We start from the raw sequence: 25,879 nt of genomic DNA on the forward strand, positions 1-25,879 counted from the left end.
TGCCTGAAGTCAGTCAGTTATTGAAAATACATGAAAATCAACAAGAAACTAGATTTCTTCAAATTGTGACTTGTTGAAGGTGAATCTAGTCAACTGGAAGAGTCCAGACTTGATGCAGGTCAGTCTAGCCTGGCTGGGAGAGGCGTGACTTGTTGCAGGTCGGTCTAGTCTGGCTGGAAAAGTTGTAACTTGTAGGTCTGGCTAGTCTGACTTGAAGAGTCATGACTCATTGCAGGTCAGTCTAGTCCAGTTGGAAGAGGCATGACTTGTTGCAGGTCAGTCTGGTCTGGCTGGATGAGTCATTACTTGTTGCAGGTCAGTCTAGTCTGTCTGGAAGAGGAATGACCTGATACAAGTCTGTCTAGGCAGGCTGGAAGAGTTGTGACTCGATGCAGGACATTTTAGTCTTGCTGGAAGAGGTGTGACTTGTTGCAGGTCAGTCTAGTCTGACTGGAATAGTCATGACCCCTTGCAGGCCAGTCTAGTCTGGCTGGACGAGTCATTACTTGTTGCAAGTCAGTCTAGTCTGGCTGGAAGGCGGTGTTGATGGAGCCGTTGTCCACAGGTGGGTGGGGGAGGTGGGGGCAGCTCTTCCTCCTGGACTTGCTTAGGACTCGGTGGAGGAGACTGGGGGAGCTGTGAGGAGGAGCTGAGGGCCCATCGTGTCCCAGAGGCCGGCGGAGGCTGTCTCTCCTCAGCAGCTTCGGAGTGCTGCGACCACTGACAGGAGAAAAGAGACATCAGTAAATATGAGACGTCTTCTGACCTGAAGGACAGAACAGGTTGAATGTAAAGGACTCGAGACGACACGTATGACCGTCAGTGAGAACCACAGACAGGTGCGTCACACCTTAAATATGTTTTAAGTCATGTGACACGTGGTTAACATGGATCAGCAGCAGTCTGGTTGGTTTAGACACCAAATCTTAACATGTATCACTGAAAGGAAAATATTCATGACACAGTTATAACAGTCTAATGACAGCCAGCGTTAAAATCAACCATATATGACGGGTTAATGTCACGTTACAACATAAAGCTTATGTTTCTTTAAGTTGCCGCTATGTCATGTTTATGACAGGATATGTTGTCTTCTTTAATTTCAAGTTGTCATAACAAAGAAATCTCAGACAACGCCGCCTTCACATTAAAGATGACATCACTGACGAATGACACTTGAACACGGCGGTCAAAAACATTCATGAAGCCTCCGTCATGTTCATGGCATGGTTATGACTGTGACATGTCAGGTTTATGAATAACCATTGAAATAATAATGACAATGATGAGCTTTTATAAAAATGTACAAATCTAAAGTATTAGATACAACAAGTCAGTTCAGGTTTAATCGACAAACAGCAGAAACATCAGAAATAAAACTATAACTTGGTCTGTTCTCCACTTAAATATTCATCATTCAGTTTTTAATTTTCCGTACAACACATCGTCTGAACTCGACCTGTGAATAAAGTTCTGTTCCTGTAAAGAAAAGCTGCTCAGTGAGACTCAGCTGTCATGTGATGTTGGTGCAGTTACCTCGTGCAGCCACAGGGGGCGCCTGCTGTCGTCACTACGACTGGTACTGACACCCTCCTGACCAGCGTGGGCGTGGCTCTGGATGAGTCTCCTCCCTGCAGTACAAAGACGTGTTACATCACAGCTGGCTGTCAGCCAATCAGCGTCTGAGTTTACGTCTGCTCAGTCTGGTGATGACTGTGGTTCACACCTTCAGGATGAACTATAATAACTAACTTGTCATCTAGCGCCACCATCAGGTCAACATGTGTCCAACACTGATTTATGACCAAATACCTGCAGGACTACAGACATTCCCATCAGCCTGTGCTGCACTCAGTGTTCACTGATAACCAGCTACTGTTACCATGCTAACATGTTGGTTCTCTGCATGTGAGTCTCACAGAGCTGGTGTTGTACTATAAACTTCCTACAGTGAGTTTATAACAGCTTATAAACAGTCTGTTTCTGTATAGTTATTCTTAATGTCTGAAATCAGATGAGACGAGCCTGTGTTAATATTTTCACAGACAGCGAGTAGAATGTTGAAAAGAGATTTTTTTCCATCCATCCATTTTCTGTGACCGCTTATTCCGTAAGGGTCGCGGGCTGCTGGAGCCAATCCCAGCTGACACTGGGCGAGAAGAGATTTTTTTATTTAGATCATTTTATTTTTGATGTTATATTTTTGTGGTTATTACGGTGGAAACACTACTGCCTTTGTCCACAGGGGGCAACAAAGTCAACACACCATTAAATTTCATTGTAGAAGCTTTAAATCAAATCAAATAATTTTAATCTAAACCAGACTGGAACCGTTTCACCGTGAATGATTCAGGACTTTTGAAGCATTCTGATGAAACCTCTCACACAGACCAGGTGAACGCAGTTACCTGCAGCGGCTGGACGCAGGCTGAGGGGAAGTATCCTTCATCGCCGTCTGTCGTCCGTCCAAACCACCAGGTCTGATCCTCCTTAAACAGAACCTGGATCAGGTCCCCCTGGTTCAGGTCCAGCTCCTTCGGCCAGCGAGACTGGTACTGAGTCACTGCCACCACCACCTGTCGACCAATCGCAACACAGAACACTGAGTCACTGCCAACACCACCTGTCGACCAATCGCAACACAGAACACTGAGTCACTGCCATCACCTGTCGACCAATCGCAACACAGAACACTGAGTCACTGCCACCACCTGTCAACCAATCACAACACAACACTGAGTCACTGCCACCACCTGTCGACCAATCACAACACAGAACACTGACTCACTGCCGCCACCTGTCAACCAATCACAACACAACACTGAGTCACTGCCGCTACCTGTCGACCTGTTGACCAAACCACCACCAAGGGAAAACTTTACAATCTTACAGTTTCATTTATCAGATGCTTTTATCTAAAGCGACGTACATCTGAGCGCTGATACAACACAAACAAGGATCTGCACCTGTGTGCAAGCTGTCGTAAAGGAATCAATAATCAATCATCAAAAGAGTTTGACTGGAAAATTAAAAACAGGAAATTAAAAATCTATTTTTTTTAACAAACCTCTCATTATCTGTTCACCTTCTGTAGCATTATGTTGGAGAAATTGTGGAAAACTTCCATGTTCCGTGTGACCATGTCCATGTTTTGCCCAATAACTCAAGTATCCCCCTTTTTGTAAATCTTGTAAATTTTCTAAAATTTAATTTATTTAATATATTTACATATGATTTCTATATGATTTTTCTTTCTTTCTTTTTATTAACCCTTTCCTTTAATGTTTTGCATGAGGTTCTAAGTGAGGGAAGATTATTTTATGCAAAGAAGAGAGAAAACTTTAAATAAAAGGTTCAGGAAATAGGAATGTCTGAGGGACACCTGAATGCAACACGCTGCCTCAATCAAACTGACCTCCTGTGACCTGCTTCACAGGAAGCTGCTGCTAATTTATTAATGAGAGCGAGGGAGTGTGTGTGTGTGTGTGTGTGTGTGTGTGTGTGTGTGTGTGCGTGCGTGCGTGCGTGTGTGTGTGTGTGTGTGTGCAAGAGAATCATTCATCAGTGTCACATTTAATCTGCTTTAAATAGCTGCTGTTCAGCTCAGCAGGCTGAAAATACACAGAGGTCAGAGGTCACACTGATGTAACAGTGATTAAGACGCGCACACACGCGCACACACACACACACACACACACACACACACACACACACACACGTCTTCAGGCTGTCTCGTTGTTCGGAGCCTGTCAGTCCAGTGTGGGGCAGCTGGTGGTGTCTGATTGGTTGCAGCTGTGAGTTTTTTTTTTCATACCTTCATGACACAGTCTGTGCCAGTTGGTTCAGTCTCAGGATGTTAATAATTGATCATTAATTGATTAATCACCGTTAAGAGTTAATGAAGCGATGGTGTGTGTTTGTGTTCTGTCTCTGCAGAGCTCGCAGGCTTCCTTCTTGTTCTTGTAGAAAATGCAGCTGAGCAACATTTCACATCGTTTTGTTCGGAGACGTTTGTTGAATAAGAAGAGACGGACACGAGCAGAAAGTCTGATTGGTTTATTCTGTTTCTTTAAATTGTTTGTGCTTCATGAATTCATGTTTCACAGAACTACTGTGCTGCTAGAATTGTTCAAACAAATTAAAACGGAGAGAAAGATGTTTTATATCTTATTAATCATTAAAGATTAATTTACTGTTAAAGGAGAAATCTGTAATATATTTACTGTAGAAAACCATATAGTGACGTCAGATGTGTCATCAGAGATTAAGGAAACATGTTAAGTTGGAAAACTCACTTCTCTCAATAACAATGCTGCAGCCACGGCGTCCTGCTTTAATTTTCTATTCAGGGCCAGAATAACAGTTTTAGTTTGCCTGTTTTATGTTAACTAGAGTTCAAATTAATGCAAAATGAGTCGGTGTCTGATTCTGAGTCATAACAAAATCTTTAATAACCTTATAGAAGGAATAGATGTTTCTAATGTTAAATTGATCAAAATGTTAATGGAGTTTGGCAGCAGTGAGACTATTTTCAGAGCAACTTTACATCAACAGACGAGTTACAAACAGCTGATCAACTGACAGCGGACGACTCGTCCTCACTTCTTATTATCAGTTTATGATGTCAGGCACAAAAGACAAAATGAACACAGAGGTTCAAAATGACTACAAACTGACACATAATGACTGCAGAGGTGCAAAACAACCACAAAGAGACACAAAATGACCACAGAGACACAAAATGACCACAGAGAGACACAAAATGACCACAGAGACACAAAATGACCACAGAGACACAAAATGACCACAGAGACACAAAATGACCACAGAGAGACACAAAATGACCACAGAGAGACAGAATGACCACAGAGAGACAGAATGACCACAGAGAGACACAAAATGACCACAGAGAGACACAAAATGACCACAGAGAGACAGAATGACCACAGAGAGACACAAAATGACCACAGAGAGACACAAAACGACCATGTAGAGACAAAATGACCACAGAAAGATACCAAATAGCCAAAATAGACACAAAATGACCACAAAGACACACAACAACCACAGGTGTGCACTATGACCACAAAGAGATGCAAAACGACCACAGAGGTGCAGAACAATCACCCAGAGATACAAATGACCACAAAGAAACACAAAATGACAACAAAGGGACACACAAGGATCATAGAGGTGCAAAACGACGACTACACTACAAAGAGGCTCTCTGGCTACAAGCGTAATGATTTAGATGAAGAAGTTGGTTTGTTTTCAGGAGTTAAGGGTTAATTAAGGGGATTTTAAGGGATTGTCGGTTCTTTGTATTTGCAGCTGCATCGTTCGCAGTCAGTTCTTGATCTGAACTTAAACAGGTCAAATGTTTTTCTCTCTCTGGTTTATAAATTTGAAGTTACCTTTTGTGCCTCCACATGTGTCGTCCTTGTCCTCGACCTGCACACTGACAGACACACAGACACACAGACACTGGATCAGTACAGGAGGGCTGATGGTTCTTCACTTTCACTGAAACACTGAAACAAAGAGTCTGCAGGACTGAAACCTCTCATCAGTTTATCTGTCTGTGTGTGTGTGTGTGTGTGTGTGTGTGTGTGTGTGTGTGTGATGACCCACCTTGTGGGGAGAAGACGGTGGTATAAACCTCAAACTGGTTGTCGCTCTGTCTGTAGATCTGCTGCATGCTGCTCCCACACACACACACACACACACACACACACACACACACTGAGCTTAAATACCTGGTCTCACTAATCCTGCTGAGTGTGTGTGTGTGTCTGTAACACACACACTGATCAGGTGTGTCTGAGCAGCTTCCTATTGGCTGAGTGGAGTCAGTGAGTTCAGTGACACTTCGTGGAACAGATTTGTAATTAAACATGAAAAAGATTCAACAGATTTTTTTACACATTTTCACAAACTGCTCACAGTGACAGAATCTTCTCTGCAGCTCAAAACCAACACAAACATGTTTTGTCTTCACGTGACTCTGCAGTAGTTACGAGTATTTCCTGTCTCCAGCTCTGATCAGCAGTGATGGAAACACGACACCCTGGCCAACGTGTTATTTTCACCCCTTTTCCACAGAGGACATGAATTGTCACCTCCTTTTTTCGTACGAGTTGCTCGGCTTCACTCGGCCTGACTCGCTGTGTGTTTACTGATAAACGTCTGTAAAACAGCAGATAAACATAAACTTCAAAATGATCATTTTATTTCCTAAAAATTCTTCATAATAAAAGTCCCTTATTATTTTGTTATCTGAAAGCTTTTATAATGAAGCAGATTTGGACAATTTGGAAATGTTGTGTTTTTATCAGGGCTGTGACAGTTTGGGTTTTGCCTTAATAATTATGTTTCACTGGACTATTAAAGTGTCCTGTCATTATCGTAGCTCCTTCAAGAAATATGTCAGTACGTACGTGTGTGTGGTGTGTAAGTGAAGCAGAGCAGAAACTTAAAGTCAGTGTGGCAGTAAATGTACAGTTCAGGTTACAATGAGCCAGTTAATGAACGTAGTAAACTAAGCAAGCAAAGCTAATGTTAAGCTAATGCTAATGGATCCATGTGCAAAATGACCACTAAGAGGCATAAAATGACCACAGAGAGATTCACAACAACCAGTCATTAGGTGGCAGTAAAGTTGTCTGCAGTAAATTCTAGCAGAAATATGAATTTAAAAAGTTCTAACTTTACACGTCACAAGAACAAACAACGTCTGAGGTGATGTTTGAGTTCACAGATTTACAGATCAGAGAAGAAAAGAGGACTGTTGACTTTGAAGCAGGTCTCACTGCCTTTCTACTTGTTTCTGTAATTAATTACAAATGTTTAAACTGATAAATAAAATCATTACAGGTGAGTTCAGGTGCATCACAGCAGTGACGACACACCAGGTTCACTAATGACTCAGAAAACTGAATAAAACATCCAGAGAAGACAAATGTGTCTCTGCTGAGTCATGGAGCAACCAGGAGAACAGGTGAGCTCAGGTACGCGTGACTGAGTGCTCTGTGGTGCGTTCAGGGTCAATCCGTGTTTAGCTCGTTTTCTGCTCTCAGGTTAAACCAGTTAAACACAGTCAGATCAGGTTTACGTAACAAATGTTCTACTTCAGATTAAACTGGATTAAAACAATGAGAGAGAGACACGGAGTCTTCTGAGAAACACACACACACACACACACACACACACACACACACACACACACACACACACACAGACACACACACACACACACAGACACACAGACACACACACACACACACACACACACACACACACACACACACACACACATCAGCGGTGGAAAGAACACTTAGTCAATTACTTAACTACAATCCCAATTTTAAAAAGTTGTCATGTTGTGTAAAACGTGAATAAAAACAGAATGCAATGATTTGTAAAAACTCTTCAACCTATATTCAGTAGAATCCAGTAGAAAGACGAGATATTTCATGTCCAAACTTTATCGTTTTATTGTAAATCTTCAGTCATTGTGTTGTTTTCAGTCAGTGTTTGTGAACTGAGACACTAACTGTTGAAGTTTTAAAGGTCAATTCTGTCTCATTCTTTCTTGATATTCGTCTTCAGCTGCTCAACAGTCCACAGTCTCTGTTGTCATACTTTGTGCTTCATGATGCACCACACATTTTCAATGGGAGACACGTCTGGACTGCAGGTCCAGGTCAGTCTAGGACCTGAACTCTTTTACTATGAAGACACGCTGTTGGAACACGTCCACAATGTGTCTCAGCATCGTCTCACTGAAATAATCAGGGACGTCTCTGAAGAAGACGTCAGTGATGGCAGCATGTCTCTCTGAATCCGTCCATACCATCACAGCTGCTGTCTGTTGAAGTCAGTGCTGGGAACAATCAAACAACTAATTGATTAACGGAGTAGATGATCAACAGATTGATCAATAACATCAATAATTCTTAAAGAAACGATTTGAAAAATAGATCCAAACATAGGAGCTGCAGAGAAACCACAACAAACCACCGTGACTTCAGTTACTGTGTTCTAAAAAGAAGAAAACTTCAAAGTCATTTTTACCAGTTAATCATAAATAATTTATAAGACGCAAAACACATTTCTTTCTTATTTTTTCCTCATTTTAAGTTTAATAAGATCTTTATTCAACAAATGTCTCTGCCAGACAAAATGATGTGAAATCAGGTGCAGTAACTGCCACGACTATTGATTAAATATCCATGACTACATTTTTAATTGGTGAATTTTTTAACTGCAATTAATCAATGAATGATTAATGATTAATCGATAATTAACATCCCCACTCCAAACCTGCTGCTGCATTTTGTTTCATATTCTGTTTGTATCTCCTGGTTTTCATTGGCCTCTTTGTGATCAGATCACCTGATTGGCTCCTAAATTCAGATAAAACATTTTCATATTAATTCAAATTGTACTCAGTACTTAACTATGACTTTAAAAGTAACTAAGTAGATTACAAAGTACAATGAAAAGTACAGACTTGAAAATCTACTCATGAAAGTACAAGTACACAAAAAACTACTTAATTACAGTGATTTGAGTATTTGTAATTGGTTACTTCCACCCCTGGTGACATGACAATAGAAAAGTATTCTATTCTATTCTGTTAAGAATCTACAGAAAGACAGACGTGTAAATGTTGATTTAGATCTGTGAAGACGTCTTGTTGACATTAAATACTAATAAAATGGCTAAAAACATGATAAAGACGTTTGATTCTGTCTCTTAAGTGGACATCGGTTAAAAAAAAGACAGGATCAGATGTTTTGGACACGATCTGAATAAACAGCAGGAGACGACATGGACACGTCCATCTGTCTTTTATTTTAATATTCGTCTGTAAATATTTAAAATCAGCGTGTCGATAAAAAGCGTCTAAAATGGCACTGAGGCGATCTCATGATGTCACAGTGAGTGTGAACAGGCTGGACAACAGCTCCGTCTAGTGTCTGTTAGAAGAACTGCAGCTCAACACACACCTGAGGTCTTCACAGGTTTTTACATTCATGAAGGTGATGAAAGGAGTGTTTTTATTTCTCTTGTCCTCTCAGCGTGTGTGTGTGTGTGTGTGTGTGTGTGTGTGTGTGTGTGTGTGTGTGTGTGTGTGTGTTCAGTAGAGCTTCATGGAGGCTTCGAACAGTTGGCTCAGGTCCTCCTCGCTGTGCTCTCTGGGGGACAGTTTGGTCACTCGCTCCTGAAACAACGATCAGAATCAAACACTTTATTGATCCCTGAAGAGAAACAGATGCTCAACAGTGGAAATATACTTATATGATCTTAGAAAATTATAAGGATGAAAATAAGAAGTATGTGAAAATAACTGACATTCTACTAGAATATAAAATGGGCGATATCACAGTATAATTCTGCCCTACAGAGGAAAAAGGCAGGAACTTCTCGGCGAACAGAACTGAGACTTGAAAGTTTTCTTGTTGTTGCAGACAGATAATTGTATATGTGTCAGTTTTATATCTTTATATCAGGTTATTGTTTCTACATATTAATCCTGACCTCTCATTTGACCTTTGACCTTACCCTAGAATATATTATCTTAAATAATACATTTAAGAAACCTTCATATATTACATCCATTAATTAAACTAACACAAACTCCATCTCTTTAGGATCTTTTTATCAAAATGATAAATTCAAGTTTATACACTTTCCATTCAAATCGGTTACATTATATTTGTTCATAATTTTCCATGTAAAATCACTTTAAATGACCTTTATTATAATATTCTAAATCAATAAATCAGTGGATATTTAGAAGCAACAAATGATCAGGTTCAGTTTCAGTGGCATCAGGAAACTGTCTGGTCACCCTAACTGAAAGTTTTGGATGAGAATTTAAACGTTCACATTGTTCTGGAGGTCAGTGAACACACCTGAGGGATGGTTCCTTTGACCAGAGCCGGGATGTCATCTTTGCTGTATCCCACTGCTCCCAGTCCGTCCTCCACCTGCAGGTCAAACAGGAACTGGCGCAGCGTATCGGCCAGAACGGCGCCCGCGTCCTCCCTCTTCACCTGACGAATGTCTGCACCTGAACGCAACACAGAGAGCCCACTATCACACCTGAACGCAACACAGAGACCCAGATCTCTTTAGTTAATGAACGTTTATATTAATTACATGTGAGGTAGATGAAGTCTCATCATGTATAGTTGTGTTTTTAATGTGTAACAGTAACTAACCTACATGTGTGTAAAGTCACCTGATCTGGTTCAAATATTTTCCATCACTAAACAACAACGGAAAAATCTGAAGTTATATAGTTTCTTTTTTGTCTGTTTTTATCAGTCTACAGTCTACACAAGATCTTTTATTCTGAAAATCGACCAGACTCTCTACATTCCTGCGTCCTCGATCTGCTCCGTGCAGCTCGACGTGGCATCTGTCAAGAACAGACTTGGACAACTGACTTCTGGACACTTGACAGTCCAAACTGGTAAAAATCAGCTGTACGTCCTACAGAGCTGAAATTTCTTCAACACATCTGTTGAATTGACTAAAGTTTGTCTCACTGTAACCTGCGGTCGATTCACAAGTCCATCACTCTGTATTTTTATAAATATGAAAGAATCAATAAACCTCTGTGTCTCCACACGTCTTCATTCAAATGTGACTAAAATCAACACAGATGTTCTGTAGATGGTCGATATCAAGAGTTTCAGACTGTGTTCAGATCAAACTGAGTCTGCAGTCAGATTTAATATCTGCCTGTAATTTGTTCTGTATGAACATTTTATTTTTCTCTCAGTGTTTGATGAAACACCTGAAAGCAGCAGAATGATGTCAGATTTTTTTGATTGTAAGAGTTTTAAGTTTAAACAGATAAAAAAGTTCCAGTTTTTTCAACATGTGCTGTGATTGGTCAGTTTGTAGAAACCACGTCTCCTCAGTACTTCAGTCTCTAAGTCTCCTTCTCTGAGGATCCAAAGGTCGACGGTTCAAATCCACATGTGACCAACAATCTGACAACTTCTACATGACTGAGAGTCTCATCAACGTTTGTTTCGTAAAAGCATCCAAATATTCACAGTCTGCTTGGATCCTGTTTATTGTTGTTTGCAGCTTCATTATTATCATTATTATTATTGATCATGGTATTATATCAGATTATGTTGTATATTATTATTATTGATGACAGTGTTGTGTCAGATTGTGTTTTGTTGTACAGTTCTATCACTGTGAACGGGTACCGAGGATCTCTGCAGCATCCAGGTGGCGCTCTGGACACATCGGGGCTGTAAAGTTGAAGACAGCTGGAGACGTGAGGACCACTGAGAGACCATGAGGCTGAGGACGGACACACACACACACACACACACACACACACACACACACACACACACACAGGTGAGGACCCTTGTTGACATAATGGATTCACACTATCATGCAGACGTGTCCTCACACTGTGGACATGATGTCCTCTCTCTGTCTGTTACTGTGTCCTACAGTCTAATTTCTGAAAACAAACTGTCCTGTTAATAAGAAAGTTAAAAGGTTTTTCTTTCTGATCAATAACAGTCAAAATCTGTTTCCTGTTTCCTCCAGAAAAAATGTTTTAATTAAAAAAGATAAATTATTTATTTTGTAAACAGAGAAAAAAACTGGTTCTTCAGCGGAGTTCCTCAGGGAACCTGTCTGGGTCCTCTCTGGTTCTACGTTAACGCTATGTTGTTTCATGTTATCTCCTCATTTTCTACAAATCAGTGACAGAAATCAACCAGTGGGCTCAGGGCCATCCAGTCTCTGAAAGCCCAAAGTGAGACTGTCTGAGTTCTCTGCAGTAAGTCGGACCGTTTCCTGGTGAGGGATCCCGTTCGTGATGTTCATGGACAGGATCTCGTGACGTTGTCTTTGAAAGGGTTGTAGTTCTGTGGGCTGAGGACTGCATCACTGCTTTTTGTAGATGATGTGGTCCTGATGGTTTCATCGATCTGTGACCTACACTGACCACCGGATTGGTTCACAGCTCGGATGAGGATCAGCACCTCTAAGTCTGAGGCCATGGTTCTCAGCAGGAAACAGGTGGATTGTCTTCTCCGAGCAGGGACTGAGTCCTCACCCCAAGTGAGGGAGTTCAAGTATGACTGGGTCTTGTCCTCAAGTGAAGAGACAATGGAGCGTGAGAATCAGAGCGATACTGTGTTCGCTTTACTGCACCGTGACAAAAAGAGAGCTGAAAGAAAGTTCTCGATCTACCGGTCAGTCTTTGTTCCTACCCTCACCTGTGGTCGTTAAGGGGGGGTCATGACTGAAAGAACAAGTCTGTAGACAGAAGTGACTGAACACAGGTTTTCTCAGGAGGGCAGCTGACATCCGCCTTGGGAAAAAAGCTCAGTCATCCCTGACAGACTCAGAGTAGAACCACTGATCCCTTGAATACAAAGGAACCAGCTGAGGTGGTTTGGACATGTTGTAAGGATGGGAGGTGTTCAAGGCAGCTGGGAGGAGACCAGGAAGACCACAAGGACCAGGCAGACCTGCCACCAGGAAGACCACAAGGACCAGGCAGACCACAAGGACCTGGCAGACCACAAGGACCTGGCAGACCACAAGGACCAGGCAGACCACAAGGACCAGGCAGACCTGCCACCAGGAAGACCACAAGGACCAAGCAGACCACAAGGACCAGGCAGACCTGCCACCAGGAAGACCACAAGGACCAGGCAGACCACAAGGACCTGGCAGACCACAAGGACCAGGCAGACCACAAGGACCAGGAAGACCTGCCACCAGGCAGACCACAAGGACCAGATGGAGGGATGCCCCGGTCTGGGAACACCTCAGGATCCCCCAGTCAGAGCTGGTTCATGTGATGGATGGATGGATGGATGGATGGATGGATGGATGGATGAGTGAATGGATGGATGGATGGATGGATGGATGGATGGATGGATGAGTGAATGGATGGATGGATGGATGGATGGATGGATGGATGGATGAGTGGATGGATGGATGGATGGATGGATGGATGAGTGAATGGATGGATGGATGGATGAGTGAATGGATGGATGGATGAGTGAATGGATGGATGGATGGATGAGTGAATGGATCGATGGATGAGTGAATGGATGGATGGATGGATGAGTGAATGGATGGATGGATGGATGGATGGATGGATGAGTGAATGGATGGATGGATGGATGGATGGATGGATGAGTGAATGAATGGATGGATGGATGGATGGATGGATGGATGGATGAGTGAATGGATGGATGGATGGATGGATGGATGGATGGATGAATGGATGGATGGATGGATGGATGAGTGAATGGATGGATGGATGAGTGAATGGATGGATGGAATGGATGGAATGGATGGATGGATGGATGGATGGATGGATGGATGGATGGATGGATGAGTGAATGGATGGATGGATGGATGGATGGATAGTATTTCAGATTCTGTTTGGTTTAAACACAACAACAATAATTCTGAAATAACCCTAAAATCTGCTCTCAGCACAGTTTTCACCTGATCGAAGAAAATGTGTTTTTAGGATTCAGGGAACAAACGACTTGTCGAAGCCTCATTTTGATTTCAGGAACAGATTCCATCTGATTTCTGGAAACCACAACAACACACCAACTGTTCAACACTCATCTCTTCTGATGCTCTGATGTTCAGGCGACCTTCTCATCACTCACCACCAGGGGGTGCTCCACACTGTAACCCTTCGCTGAATGAGTCTTCACGTTACCGGCGATCGGATACGACATCCCGTGACTGCAGAGAGACAAAAGTCACAACAAAACATTTGTATTCAGTCATCGCTGTGAAAATTAATCTCCTCATTCTTTTACTTTGAAATCAAACTAATTTACTAATTAATAAAGATTTAATTTGGTGTCAACTAATAGAATAATTAATAGATTTTCATATATTAATGTATTCTGAATGGATTATCTACAGAGTTTAAAGGAATGGATAGATGAACTTTAATGCATCATCTCAACAGTTTCAGAGGTAGAACAGAAGAAGTTGGTGTTTCTCACCACAGATGAACTCCAGCGTTTCCGAAGCCGATGCCGGCGAACACGCTGGCCAGGTGCATGCTGGACCGAGCCTCCAGATCCTCAGGGTCCCGCACTGCTCTGTAATCAATCAATCAATCAATCAGTTAATAACAATCCTATTCATGATGTAAAGGTTTTGTGTTTCATATTAAAATTGACGACACAGTTCGTTTTATTTACAGGTGATCAAAAACACAGAAAACTTTATTTTTAATGTTTCTGTTTTTTTTAAATAGATTTTTAAATTTCCCATGACGTTAGTTTTGGTTTTGTTTTTAATTTAACTTTAATCTGTATTTAATCTTTCATTCTTCAGTTTAATTTGATTTGATTTTTATTTAATATGAGTCATATCTTGTATTTCTAGTTATTGTTAAGTTTTGGACCTAAACACTGTCAGTTAAGTTGAATAACAGAGCAGATTTTTCTCCAGTTAAACTTTTTTTTTACCGTTTCATGTACTTGGCGACCACGTTGAGGGCGTGGCGGGACCAGACGTCGCTGATGGGGTTGCTGCCCTGGTAGGCGGGGCGGTTGATGGGGTTGGGGGGGCAGGGGCTCCTCTGGTTGTAGGGCAGAGCCGTGTACGACTCCAGAGCGTGACTGAAGGGAGTCAAACACACGAATTAATCCTGACACAGTCTGTCAGCTGACAGATCCATTTCTCAAGTCTTTTCTCTAACAATTATTTTCATTATCGATCAATCAATCAATCATTATCTCCATTAATCAATCAGTTATTTGGTCTGCAAAATGTAAGAAAATGTCTCTCAGAGTCCAAGATGACGTCCTCAAATGTCTCGTTTTGTCCTCAACTCAAAGATATTCAGTTTACTGTCAGAGAGGAAAGAAACCAGAAAATATTAAGAAACTGAAATTAAAATATGATTCAAACGGATTAATTGATTATTAGAAATAGTTGGGGATGTATATGTATGTGTGTGTGTGTGTGTGTGTGTGTGTGTGTGTGTGTATAAACAAACAAACACACCTACACACGTATAAATATATAAAATTAAATTTAAAAAATATACAAATATTGTTTTACTTTAATTAATTTTAATTATATGTATATATATATATATATATATATATATATATATATATATATATATATATATATATATATATATACACACATATATATATATATACATATATATATATATATATATATATGTATATATATATATATATATATATATATATATATATATATACATACATATATATACATACATATGTGTGTGCATGTATACATACATGTTAAATTAAATAAAAATAATAAGAAAAATTTGGTACAAATTCAAAACGTTTTCTTCCAGAGTAAATTCTTATTTTATTCCTTAAAAAAACAAAACCAATATATTTATTAGAGCTGATGTGTTTTACAGATCAACATTTTATAATATAATAATACTGTTTGTCTTTGTTCACAATAAATTCTGTAGTAACACGAATGAAAACTGTCAGTTTAAGTCAATGATCAGTAAAACATTTTCTGCTGGACTCTGGACGACATGTTGTCCCTCTGTGTCCTTCATGTCTTCACACTTTAGTGTCTCATACAAACATTAACTGACAGAACGACATGTGAAGGCTGTTAAACTCTGTGACACTGACTCTGTGTGTGTGTGTGTGTTAAAGGTTCTGCAGGGTCAGAGGTCACGGCCGCCACATGAAACAGACAAGAACAACATGCGACACGGACTGCGACGAGTCCACAAGTCCAGGTGACTCGCTGTGTCTGTTCTGTTCTGTTCTAAGATTATAAACATGTTCTTTTAACATTAAGAAGAACAATTTTCCACCTAGAACATCAGAAAAATAATCACAACCTGTAAAAGACTGGAAACAAGTATAAAAATAAAACTAAAGAAAGTAAAGGTTCTTGGTTTCAACATCAACCTTCTCAAACTTTTTCAAGAAACTTCAAAAACCTTTTCAAAACTTTCCAAAGCACCTACTTTATTTTAAAGTGATTAATTATTTGTATTTTAATGTTGAAATCAAGACCACCAGAAGTTTTATTGACAGACACAATGGTGGTTGCTAAGCAACCAAGACGCATCTCCAACTGTGCAAAAAGTAAAAATGTAACAGCGACAGATTTCTGCGGGGTCAGTATGACCACCTGAGGCTGAAACAGGAAAAAATGATCATATTTTCTTTGCTTTTAGTGTTTTCATATGAAAACAAAAAAACAAAAAATCATTTGAAGTTAAATACAGACACTTCTAGGAAAAGTCTGCAGTGTTTAATTCAACAAAGTTGTTGCACATATAAAAGTGAAAACGGTCACAAAGTTCTCGTGTTAAAAACGACCGACACGTTTCATGTCATGAAATAATTTGAGGAAGAATGAATAAACTGACCAGAGCACGTCGAAGCCGCTGTTGGCGGCGACTCTCTCGGGCATGCTCAGTGTGTGTGTCGGGTCCACGATGCCCAGAGTCGGTCTGATGGCTCTGCTGGCGATACCTGAACACAGACAGCCAATCAGAGCTCAGACTCACGTCACTGTGATCAGCTGACTTGTCTAAGTCTCTGAGCTGAGCGGCGAGTTTTCATTTTTACCTGTTTTTGCTTTCAGAGGCTCAAAATCGAAGATGGCGACTCCGGTGGTCTCGCTGCCGGTTCCTGCAGTCGTGGGAACTGAAGAACAAATGAGAGTCATTAACAGACACGTGTTTGACTTTTCACCTTTACTGTGGGAGGAGCCTCGAGCTGAGTGTCACCGGCTGCTGTAAAACACAGATCAGAGATCAGATATTAACCCGAGCGCAGATGCTTTTCTACTCTTTGTTACCTGCTATGAGCGGCTTCAGCGCTCCGGTGATCGGCTTCCCCTTCCCGATCGGAGCGTTGACGAAGTCCAGGAAGTCTGCGTCGGGGTGACACGCGTACAGATTGGCCGCTTTACAGGTGTCGATCACGGAGCCGCCGCCCACCGCCACGAACACGTCGAACGAGTCGTTTTTGGCAAACGCGATGGCGTCTTTAAAACTGAAACACACAGAGGGCAGACAGTGTTAATGTTTTATTTAGAGTGTAAATATCATTTACCTGTAAACATCTCAACATCAAACTATTATTATTGTTTACTAAATTAAAATCTCTTGTTCTTATGATTTCAATGTTCTTATTTTTTGCATCTGTCCTTTAATCCTCAACATATTAATAATGAAAATAATCATTACAGAAAAAAACTGAAAAATATGTCCAAATGTCCGTGTGTGCCACATGTTTGGACCTATTATTCACTGAAAAGATTGTAACAGGATCAATTAATCGATTGATCATAAGTTTTTATTAAATAAAAATATAAAAATTCTCTTATTTCAGCTTCATACATGTGAATATTTTCTGCTGTCTTTACTCCTCTCTGACAGTAAACATTATTGTCTCCGCGTGGACACGTGGGAGTTCATTATTGTCTGCAGACCTGCCAGCCAATCAGAGAGCAGGATTTCTCCCCTGGCAGCCTGTTACCTGTGACATGTGACAGGTGTCTCACCTGGTGTCGGTGGGCTCCACCCGCACGTTGTCATAGACTTTGTACTTGACTCCGTTCTTGGCCAGAGACTCCAGGACGGCCTTCACCGGAGGGAGGCGGGACAGGTTCTTATCTGTCATCAGACAGACGTTCCGAGCTCCGAGGTTCTGCAGGTCCTGCAGGAGAAACGGAGAACAACAACATGCTGATGACAAAACAAATGTATTAATATAAAGGTTTGTCATGTTTCTGTCATTTTATTTTTGCTCCAGACGTCATTCATATTTCTGAGGAAATTAATTTGCTGAAAGTTTTTAACTTGATCTTCCTCTTAATCGTAGAGTTTGTTGACAGTTACATGAATACTGACAGATTTAATGACGAGTCATTAAACGAGTCACAAGAGCAACAACTGGAAAATGTTTAACGCACCAAGAAGGACGTTTGAGCTGCAGAATTAGCCGTTAGCATCTGTCAGTCGATCTGACAGCAGCGTGTGCGACTGGTCTATTAAACAGTGCTACACTCACTAGTTGACACCAGAAATACTCGTCCGTCTAAGTATTTTATTTATATTTATAGATTTTATTAATGCGCAACGCTGGTTAAGTGTTGCGTCTCAGATGTTATGCAGCCGCTCACCACTAGGAGGAGCTGCAGAATAAACTGACATATAACCACTGGACTGGAGTAACGAGTGAACACATTCAGCACAGACACTGCTAACATTAGCAACACTCTGCTAACCGATATGACATCATGACATCATTCTTTCAGTGTTTTTGTGAATTTTTAGTCGATTAGTTGATCAGTCTGAATCTAAATTTCTGTTTAATCAGCAGGAATATCAGTCGTTAGAAATATCTCTAATATTAGGATATCTCTTCTGTCCACCTTAATAAGGTGGTTTGTTTTTTTTTGTTATTTTTGTATATCTACGCTGCAGCCATCTTCAGGCATCCGGCAGACGTTCAGTGTTGTTTTGATGATGGTGATGATGAAGATGATGTTTGGTTACCATGCCGATCTCTCTGCTGACTCCTTCTCCATATCTGATGTTGGAACTCGCCATCTGACAGAAACAAACCAGATAAAGTGGATCAGGATCAATAAATACTGTAATAAAGGGACATGGCATAAAATAGTTAACGTCAATTTTCTCTTAATTCTGAGACACATAATTGTGTCTTTCTAAGTCATCTTTAAAAAAATCTGAAGGTGAATTGTGACTTTGATTTTTCGTATTTTTTTATTTTCCTGCTGTAAACAGACGTCAGAGGTTGAGGTTAAGATGAATTTAAAAATGGTCATTTTTTGAACACAGTTTGGTGCGAGTTACCTCGAAGGCGTAGTCTGTTTTCCGGACGGTGCAGGTCGCCGCTCCAGCACCTGCAGGAAACACAAACAAACAGCTGATTAAATCAGTGTGTGAATTACTGCGATCAATGGAGGATACTGATCAATCAGAATTTAAGTTTCTGATGATTAAAATTCTTCATTTTTTGTCAGAGACCAAACCTCCACCAGGTGGCCCTGACCGAAGGTTATCAGCCAATAAATCACCACCACCGATCGATCAGCCGACAGTAATTATTGATAAGTCATCGTGTGTGTGTGTGTGTGTGTGTGTGTGTGTGTGTACCTTGGTGGAAGGTGTTGGAGTGAGCAGGACATCTGCACCTGTTTACACACAAACATCCATGTCACTCAGCAGAAGTCTTCAGGTTGAATCAGAGTTTATTGTTCTGTTCGACGCCTGAACTTCTCTGAATCAAACTACATTTTATTTGGATTTTTTTGAACCACAGTTTTGTTCATTGAGAGTTTCAGGGCACACAGGAAAAATGTTTGTTTATTTTAGTGTGATTCTGGTTCAGTGTTTGTTTTTTTTGTTTTTTTTGCTTGTTTGTTTGTTTGGGTGTTTGTTTTACAGTTTTTTGTTTTTGTTTTGTTTTTGTGTGTTTACTGTTGTCTGTGTCCGCTGGTGAGTCATGTCTGTTTTTGTTATTAAAACAAAATCTGAAAAAATGTTCAGAATAACAAATAAACAACTGAATAATTAAGAAAGAAATATAAAATAATAATAAATATATAATAATGATGATTGGCAGCCCTGTACTTTTTCTGAGAAAGATGTAGTTGTTTGATGTATAATCCTCAGTCAGTTTGTGTGTTTGTTTGACAAAAACAGCAACAAAACAAAGAACGATTCTCAAAGTCTCATCACTTGTTATATGATCATTATGGCTTTTATAGAACATTTTGCCTCAGAATTCAAATTATTATTATTTTTTTTTTTTTACATAATCTGTAAAGTCAGATATTTCAGCTAATATTTATCTGCTATGATTTAATTATTGCAATGATAAATAATAATAGTTACTCACCAACAATATATATATTTTGACACAAAATATTAATTCTAAAATGACTTTAAGGATTTTTACAGACTTCTCCAGAGTGTGTGATCAGAAGTGTGTCCATAGCAACGGGCTGTTATACAGACATAACCAATCAGAATCCAGTATTTAACAACAACCTCGATATTTGTGAAACATTCATTAAAAAAAGGTTCCTCGGTTCTGACAGAGGATTTAAAAGTCTTAAGTCTCCGTGTCGAGGTCTGACTGGTCCCGGTGCAGATCCGGTCACGTGGTCAATAAGAAACGTGAAGTTTTTTTTCTGTGTTCATTAAGATTTTTACAAATGTGAGACCGAATTGAACAGAATCGTCAGTCTGTTAATCAGATGTATGTCTGATCATGTTCATGTTTCAAGGAGAATCAGACACGAGATATTTATGTAACTAACAACATGAGAGGCACGTGTGTTTCTGACAGGAGAAACTTTGTAAAAACCTGTTTTGAAGTAGAAACAAATGCTTCCCGGTGTGTCACATGTATGCCGAATTATCAAACACTTTCTCTTGGTTTAGAAAATATGTTTAAATTCATTCTGCGTGTCTGAAAACCCGACTGTTATCGTGATAAGATTTAAAATCGGCAGTTTTTTAGTGGAGTTTCGTGTCACCTTCTCTCCTCCTGCACAGAGGAAAAACAACAGAGGGCTGTGACGTCAGCGCATATTGTTTACGTGTCTCTGATTCACCTTGACGTTAACATTTTCTGCAGGTGAATGAAACTTACGCGGCTCGCTCGAGCTGTCGGAGCAGGTGAACGACGCGGTCCCGTCCGGCCATGGTGTCCGCAGAGGGTCGGTGTTCGGTGGTCTGATCCGGGTTGAAGTCCCACCGACACGTTAAATGACACTGACGTCAAGTTAACACCCGCAAGACTGACTGCTTCCGCCTACACCTTCAAAATAAAGGCTCCACTCACTGTGGAAATGAAGACCTTGACTGTTTTACCTTAAAATCTAATTAATTTCTCCATGAAAAAAAACAAAACAAAAAACGATGCAAACAAGGATTTTTTTAAAAACAGGTTTAAAGGGTATTACTAATGGAAAAAATATTGATTGTAATAAGAAAACCATAAAATGTTATGTTTTTTTAAGGGTAACATTTCTTATTGTTGTGGCCATTTAATAACAAAGTGTTTGATTTAACCAAAAAACAGCAACTGAACAAAAGAGCAAAGGAAACATGAACAAAACAAAACAAACAAACAAAAACAAAAACAAAATTACAATAATAATTCTGCAAATAAAATAAATAAAATAATACAACAAATAAACAAATATGCAAAGCAAAAAATAATATTAATTAAACAAATAACTACAAAAGAAAAATACTATGAAAATAAAGCAAACATGGAATCAAACACTCCCTCTGTATTTATTATCAATACAACAACTAAATACTAACAAACAAATAGCTCCTGCACTTATAATGAACCAAATAAGATAAAAGCCACCGTTTTGTTTGTTGATGTTCATTGATATGTTCATTTATTAAAGTTCAGGGATTTTCAACGCCGATAAACTGTTCAGATAATCCATTAAAATCCATTAGTATATAATAATCAATTAATTTATCCCTCAATTAACCTCAAATTTAGTGGTGAATTTCAGCTAAATTCAAATTTAGGGGTATTTTTAATGTAAGTTTGTAGTTTTAAAAACAACCAATTCATTTTCCCAGATGTGTTAATCCTGCTAAATACCTAAATTAAAATTCACATTTCATTAATTAGAAGATGAAAATATTTCAGAATCCTAACGAGAACCTGAATAAAAACCTCAGATCATTGTTAAAGGTGGATTTGTTGAATTAAGGTTCAGGTTTGTTCATGAAGGCCTTTTCAGATTTTTCTGAGGTTTAGTTTGTAATTAAAGCTCAATTGAAGGATTTGTGGCTACAAACATGAAGAATGATGAAGATGTTTGTGTGTTTCACTTCTTTAACTTTAAAAACAGGATATGAGTCAGGTTACATATTTATTAAAGGTCAAAGGTCACAGCAGAGAGAGAGAGAAAACATCTCAGACCGCAGCTTCTGACACATCGACCTTTAAACAAACCTGCGACTGTCAACACACTGCAGGGCTTTTCATTTTCTTTTTTATTTGATTTGATTTAAGTCTGCAGGAAGCCTCAAAGAATAAAATCCTCAACATGTCCAGCAGAGAAACTTTTTTTTATTGAACTCATCAAATTGTCCACAATTAATGAATTTGTTAATGAGCTGCTGTTTTCAATATAAACTCTTAATTTATAAATCAGTTCTCGCACTCAAACGTCAAAGAGACGAAAATCTGTCTGGAACCGCAACAATTAAAGTCTCTCTGTTCCCTGAAGACTTTTCTTTTTTATGATTTGGCATCCACAGCTACCTTATAGAGACTCAAGAAGAAGAAGGAGACGCCAGCACCAAAATTTAGAGGAAAAGCACCGAGCCACAGACGCAGGCTATGACACACATTTTAGACAAAATATTAAGACTTATTTTAAAAAATGGTGTATAGGCTACACATGTTTTTACAGTGGGAGATGGTAAGAATCACATGACTCTGTAAAAAAAAGTGAGAGAAAAGTTAGCATATTTAGAGAAAAGTCGTCATAAAAGTCATTATGTTTATATAAAAAGTTGTCCAAAAAAAACATCATCATAATCAAAGAACACAGTCGGCTTATGTTGAGAAAAAAGTCATATTTATAGAAAAAAGTCGTCCAGAATCATAATCAGAGAAAAAAATCATTAAAATAGTTGATATATTGAGAGAAATGTTGAAAAAGTCACGTTAGAGACAAAAAGTTTTTTGTGTTCTGTGAGGTTTATAAATGTGATCACATGATCCCAGCGAAGGATTCTTCAGTTTTGACCCTTTTTGACCAGTTTACCTCCCTGATTCACACGGACACAAACTGTCTCTTCTTCAGTGGTGGAAAACGTGTGAGACGTCTTCAGACGTCCTGCTGAGTGTCTCTGTGTTCCCTGTTCCTGCAGGAGATGAAGGTCAGATACTCGTCCACAGTCGAGCTGAGAAAGGTCACATCATCATCATCATCTACATCTTCATCACCCACAAGGTCGTCCGCTCGCCTCCAACAAACAGGAAGTCAGCAGCTGTCAGATTTTAACGTCGTCAGAGAAGAAAAGTCTTAATAAAAGATTTTATCCTTTGAATAATCGTCTCCTATAACGCTAATGGATTTCATCAACGGCGTCCTTGATGATGATGATGGTGGTGATGATGATGATGACGATGATGATGATGATGATGATGATGGAGATGATGATGATGATGATGATGATGATGATGATGATGATGATGGTGGTGATGATGATGATGATGATGATGATGATGATGGTGATGATGATGATGATGATGGTGGTGGTGATGATGATGATGATGGTGGTGGTGATGATGATGATGATAATGATAATGATGACGATGATGATGATGATGATGACGGTGATGATGATGATGATGATGATGATGATGATGATGTTGATGATAATGATAATGATGACGATGATGATGATGATGATGATGATGATGACGGTGATGTGATGATGATGATAATGATAATGATGACGATGACGATGATGATGATGACGATGATGACGGTGATGATGATGATGGTGATGATGATGATAATGATGACGATGATGACGGTGATGATGATGACGGTGATGATGATGATGGTGATGATGATGATGATGATGGTGATGATGATGGTGATGTGATGATGATGATGATGATGGTGATGATGATGATGACGGTGATGATGATGATGGTGATAATGATGATGATGATGATGATGACGGTGATGATGATGATGATGATGATGACGGTGATGATGATGATGATGATGGTGATGGTGATGGTGATGATGATGATGATGACGGCAATGATGATGATGATGGTGATGATGATGATGATGATGATGGCGATGATGATGGTGATGATGATGATGATGATGATGATGGTGATGATGATGGTGATGTGATGATGATGATGATGATGATGATGATGGTGATGATGATGATGACGGTGATGATGATGATGATGATGGTGATGGTGATGGTGATGATGATGATGATGACGGCAATGATGATGATGATGGTGATGATGATGATGATGATGATGGCGATGATGATGGTGATGATGATGATGATGATGGTGATGGTGATGATGATGATGATGACGGCGATGATGATGATGATGATGATGGTGATGATGATGATGGTGATGATGATGATGATGATGGTGATGATGATGACGGTGATGATGATGATGATGGTGATGATGATGATGGTCTCTAGCTCTCCTCTGACACACTGACTGAAGTGAACTGATGAAGAAAGTTATCTTTGCCCCGATAATCACAAAATAAATAAATACATACAAACATAAATAAATAAACACCCAACAGCTGCATGATTCATCTTCATCCTCATCCTCATCAGTCCCAGTCACACTGAGCGTGTGCAGACCCCCTGCCCCTCCCTGAGACTCACACTGATATATAAAGTAGATTCAGCTCGAGTGTTTGTTTGACTGAAGAGACGCAGAGAGACGGAGACAGAGACAGACAGCAGCTCTGCAGGACAATCAGGTAAAGACGTTTTTTAATTTCTATTGATCAAATATGTACAAACTCCTGCAACGATACAAAAAAAACTTTATTAATCAGATGCAGGACAGAGATTTAGCAGCACGGAGATCAGAGTGAAATATAAACAACAAATAAAAGTTAGGAAGCTTCAACTCTAAACTTTTCAATAAATCTATATTGTATTCATCAATATTATCTATAAGAATTAGAAATGCATGATATTGTATTTGAGATTTTCCTCAATCATTTTGGCTGATTACTAATATCTGCACACATCAGACAGAACATCAAGTCTCTGCTGTGGGGAATGAACTGATTATTCTGCCTGCTCTTATTGTGAAAACCCACTGACAGATGAACATATAAAATACTATGCTTTTCAAAATAAAATACAATGTTATTCAAAATGGAATACAATACTTTTCAAAATATAATACAATTCTGTTAAAAATGAAATACTATGATTTTCAGAATTCAATGCAGAACCACACTTTGTTTTAAAATATATTTTTAAGAAAATGTTAAAAACAAACAAAAAAACAACAAAAAAAACACTGTTATTACTCTTTTGCCAAAGTTCAAACCATCACTAGAAATATCAGGAAAAAACAGGAAGAGTCTGGAAGAATCACTGGAGGAGCAACAAGTTCTGCCAAACAAAGTTTATTGATCTGTCTGATATAGAAAAATCAGTTAGATTAGAGGGTTAGACTGAAGAAAGGGGCTCCTCCCACTTTTGACATTTCAACCTATGTTCAAACATATTTGTGTATTAAATATTCTCTTATTTGGCCTTAATTCATATTCTAGCAACTTGTTACTTCCCTTAGGTTTGTGTATTTTAATTTTATATTTTTTAAAAAGAATTATTTATTGCAATGGTAAAAAGTAATCAGCCTGCCAATTAGTCTCAAGCGGTTTGGGCCAGATCCTGGAAAGTACCCACAAATGCCAAGGTGGGGATGATGACTGTTGTTGTCAGGCACAAGCACATCATTATAACTAGCTGGAAAGTACCCAACAACATACTGCAATAAGATTGGATTAATCCCCTGTGCTGGACAAACAAGATGATGAAAATATAATAAGATGATGAAAATATAATAAGATGATGAAAATATACCACTATACAAGTGCTGTAAATTCAGTTTTACATAAACAGTAAGGATTGTCACTAAACTCGGTGCATGTGTTTGGATGATCTCTGAACAGTCCTGGGACATCCTGCCACTAGAGGGCACCACAAACATGAAACGTTAATATCGCTTAATCGGCTGAATGAATTTGTACAAATAGCTTG

General features: G+C 39.3%; 2 protein-coding genes across 2 annotated transcripts; both read right to left on the reverse strand.

Moving 5' to 3' along the window:
- Window positions 1-521: 521 nt before the first annotated feature.
- On the reverse strand, window positions 522-5,894 carry LOC146317239 (uncharacterized). The gene is made up of 5 exons (XM_084733203.1): window positions 5,632-5,894; window positions 5,415-5,458; window positions 2,409-2,576; window positions 1,537-1,631; window positions 522-720 (listed from the first exon to the last, which is right to left on the reverse strand). The coding sequence occupies exons 1-5, from the start codon at window positions 5,696-5,698 to the stop codon at window positions 522-524; spliced, it is 573 nt and encodes a 190-aa protein (XP_084589329.1). The 5' UTR covers window positions 5,699-5,894.
- Window positions 5,895-8,835: 2,941 nt separating this feature from the next.
- On the reverse strand, window positions 8,836-20,840 carry adhfe1 (alcohol dehydrogenase iron containing 1). Its single transcript, XM_084732666.1, has 14 exons — window positions 20,703-20,840; window positions 19,199-19,236; window positions 18,896-18,945; window positions 18,575-18,628; window positions 17,578-17,732; window positions 16,870-17,066; window positions 16,638-16,715; window positions 16,436-16,541; window positions 14,511-14,663; window positions 14,040-14,138; window positions 13,692-13,770; window positions 11,238-11,334; window positions 9,921-10,078; window positions 8,836-9,226 (listed from the first exon to the last, which is right to left on the reverse strand). Exons 1-14 carry the CDS (start codon window positions 20,753-20,755, stop codon window positions 9,143-9,145), a joined length of 1,401 nt encoding a protein of 466 aa, XP_084588792.1. The 5' UTR covers window positions 20,756-20,840; the 3' UTR covers window positions 8,836-9,142.
- Between the last annotated feature and the right edge of the window lie 5,039 nt (window positions 20,841-25,879).

The sequence above is a fragment of the Lutjanus erythropterus genome, chromosome 12 (genome assembly GCF_056507025.1).
Source record: "Lutjanus erythropterus isolate fLutEry1 chromosome 12, fLutEry1.hap2, whole genome shotgun sequence".
NCBI classification, from domain to species: Eukaryota; Metazoa; Chordata; class Actinopteri; order Lutjaniformes; family Lutjanidae; genus Lutjanus; species Lutjanus erythropterus.

Excerpts from the sequence above, each read along its gene's own strand:
- LOC146317239 (XM_084733203.1), bottom strand. The coding sequence starts at position 5,698 with ATGCAGCAGATCTACAGACAGAGCGACAACCAGTTTGAGGTTTATACC. Across the intron at positions 2,577-5,414 it reads CACATGTGGAGGCACAAAAG|GTGGTGGTGGCAGTGACTCA; the intron begins GTAACTTCAAAT and ends ATTGGTCGACAG. Across the intron at positions 1,632-2,408 it reads CCTGCGTCCAGCCGCTGCAG|GGAGGAGACTCATCCAGAGC; the intron begins GTAACTGCGTTC and ends TTTGTACTGCAG.
- adhfe1 (XM_084732666.1), bottom strand. The coding sequence starts at position 20,755 with ATGGCCGGACGGGACCGCGTCGTTCACCTGCTCCGACAGCTCGAGCGA. Across the intron at positions 19,237-20,702 it reads CGACAGCTCGAGCGAGCCGC|GTGCAGATGTCCTGCTCACT; the intron begins GTAAGTTTCATT and ends GTGTGTAAACAG. Across the intron at positions 14,139-14,510 it reads GTCGCCAAGTACATGAAACG|AGCAGTGCGGGACCCTGAGG; the intron begins GTAAAAAAAAAG and ends GATTGATTACAG.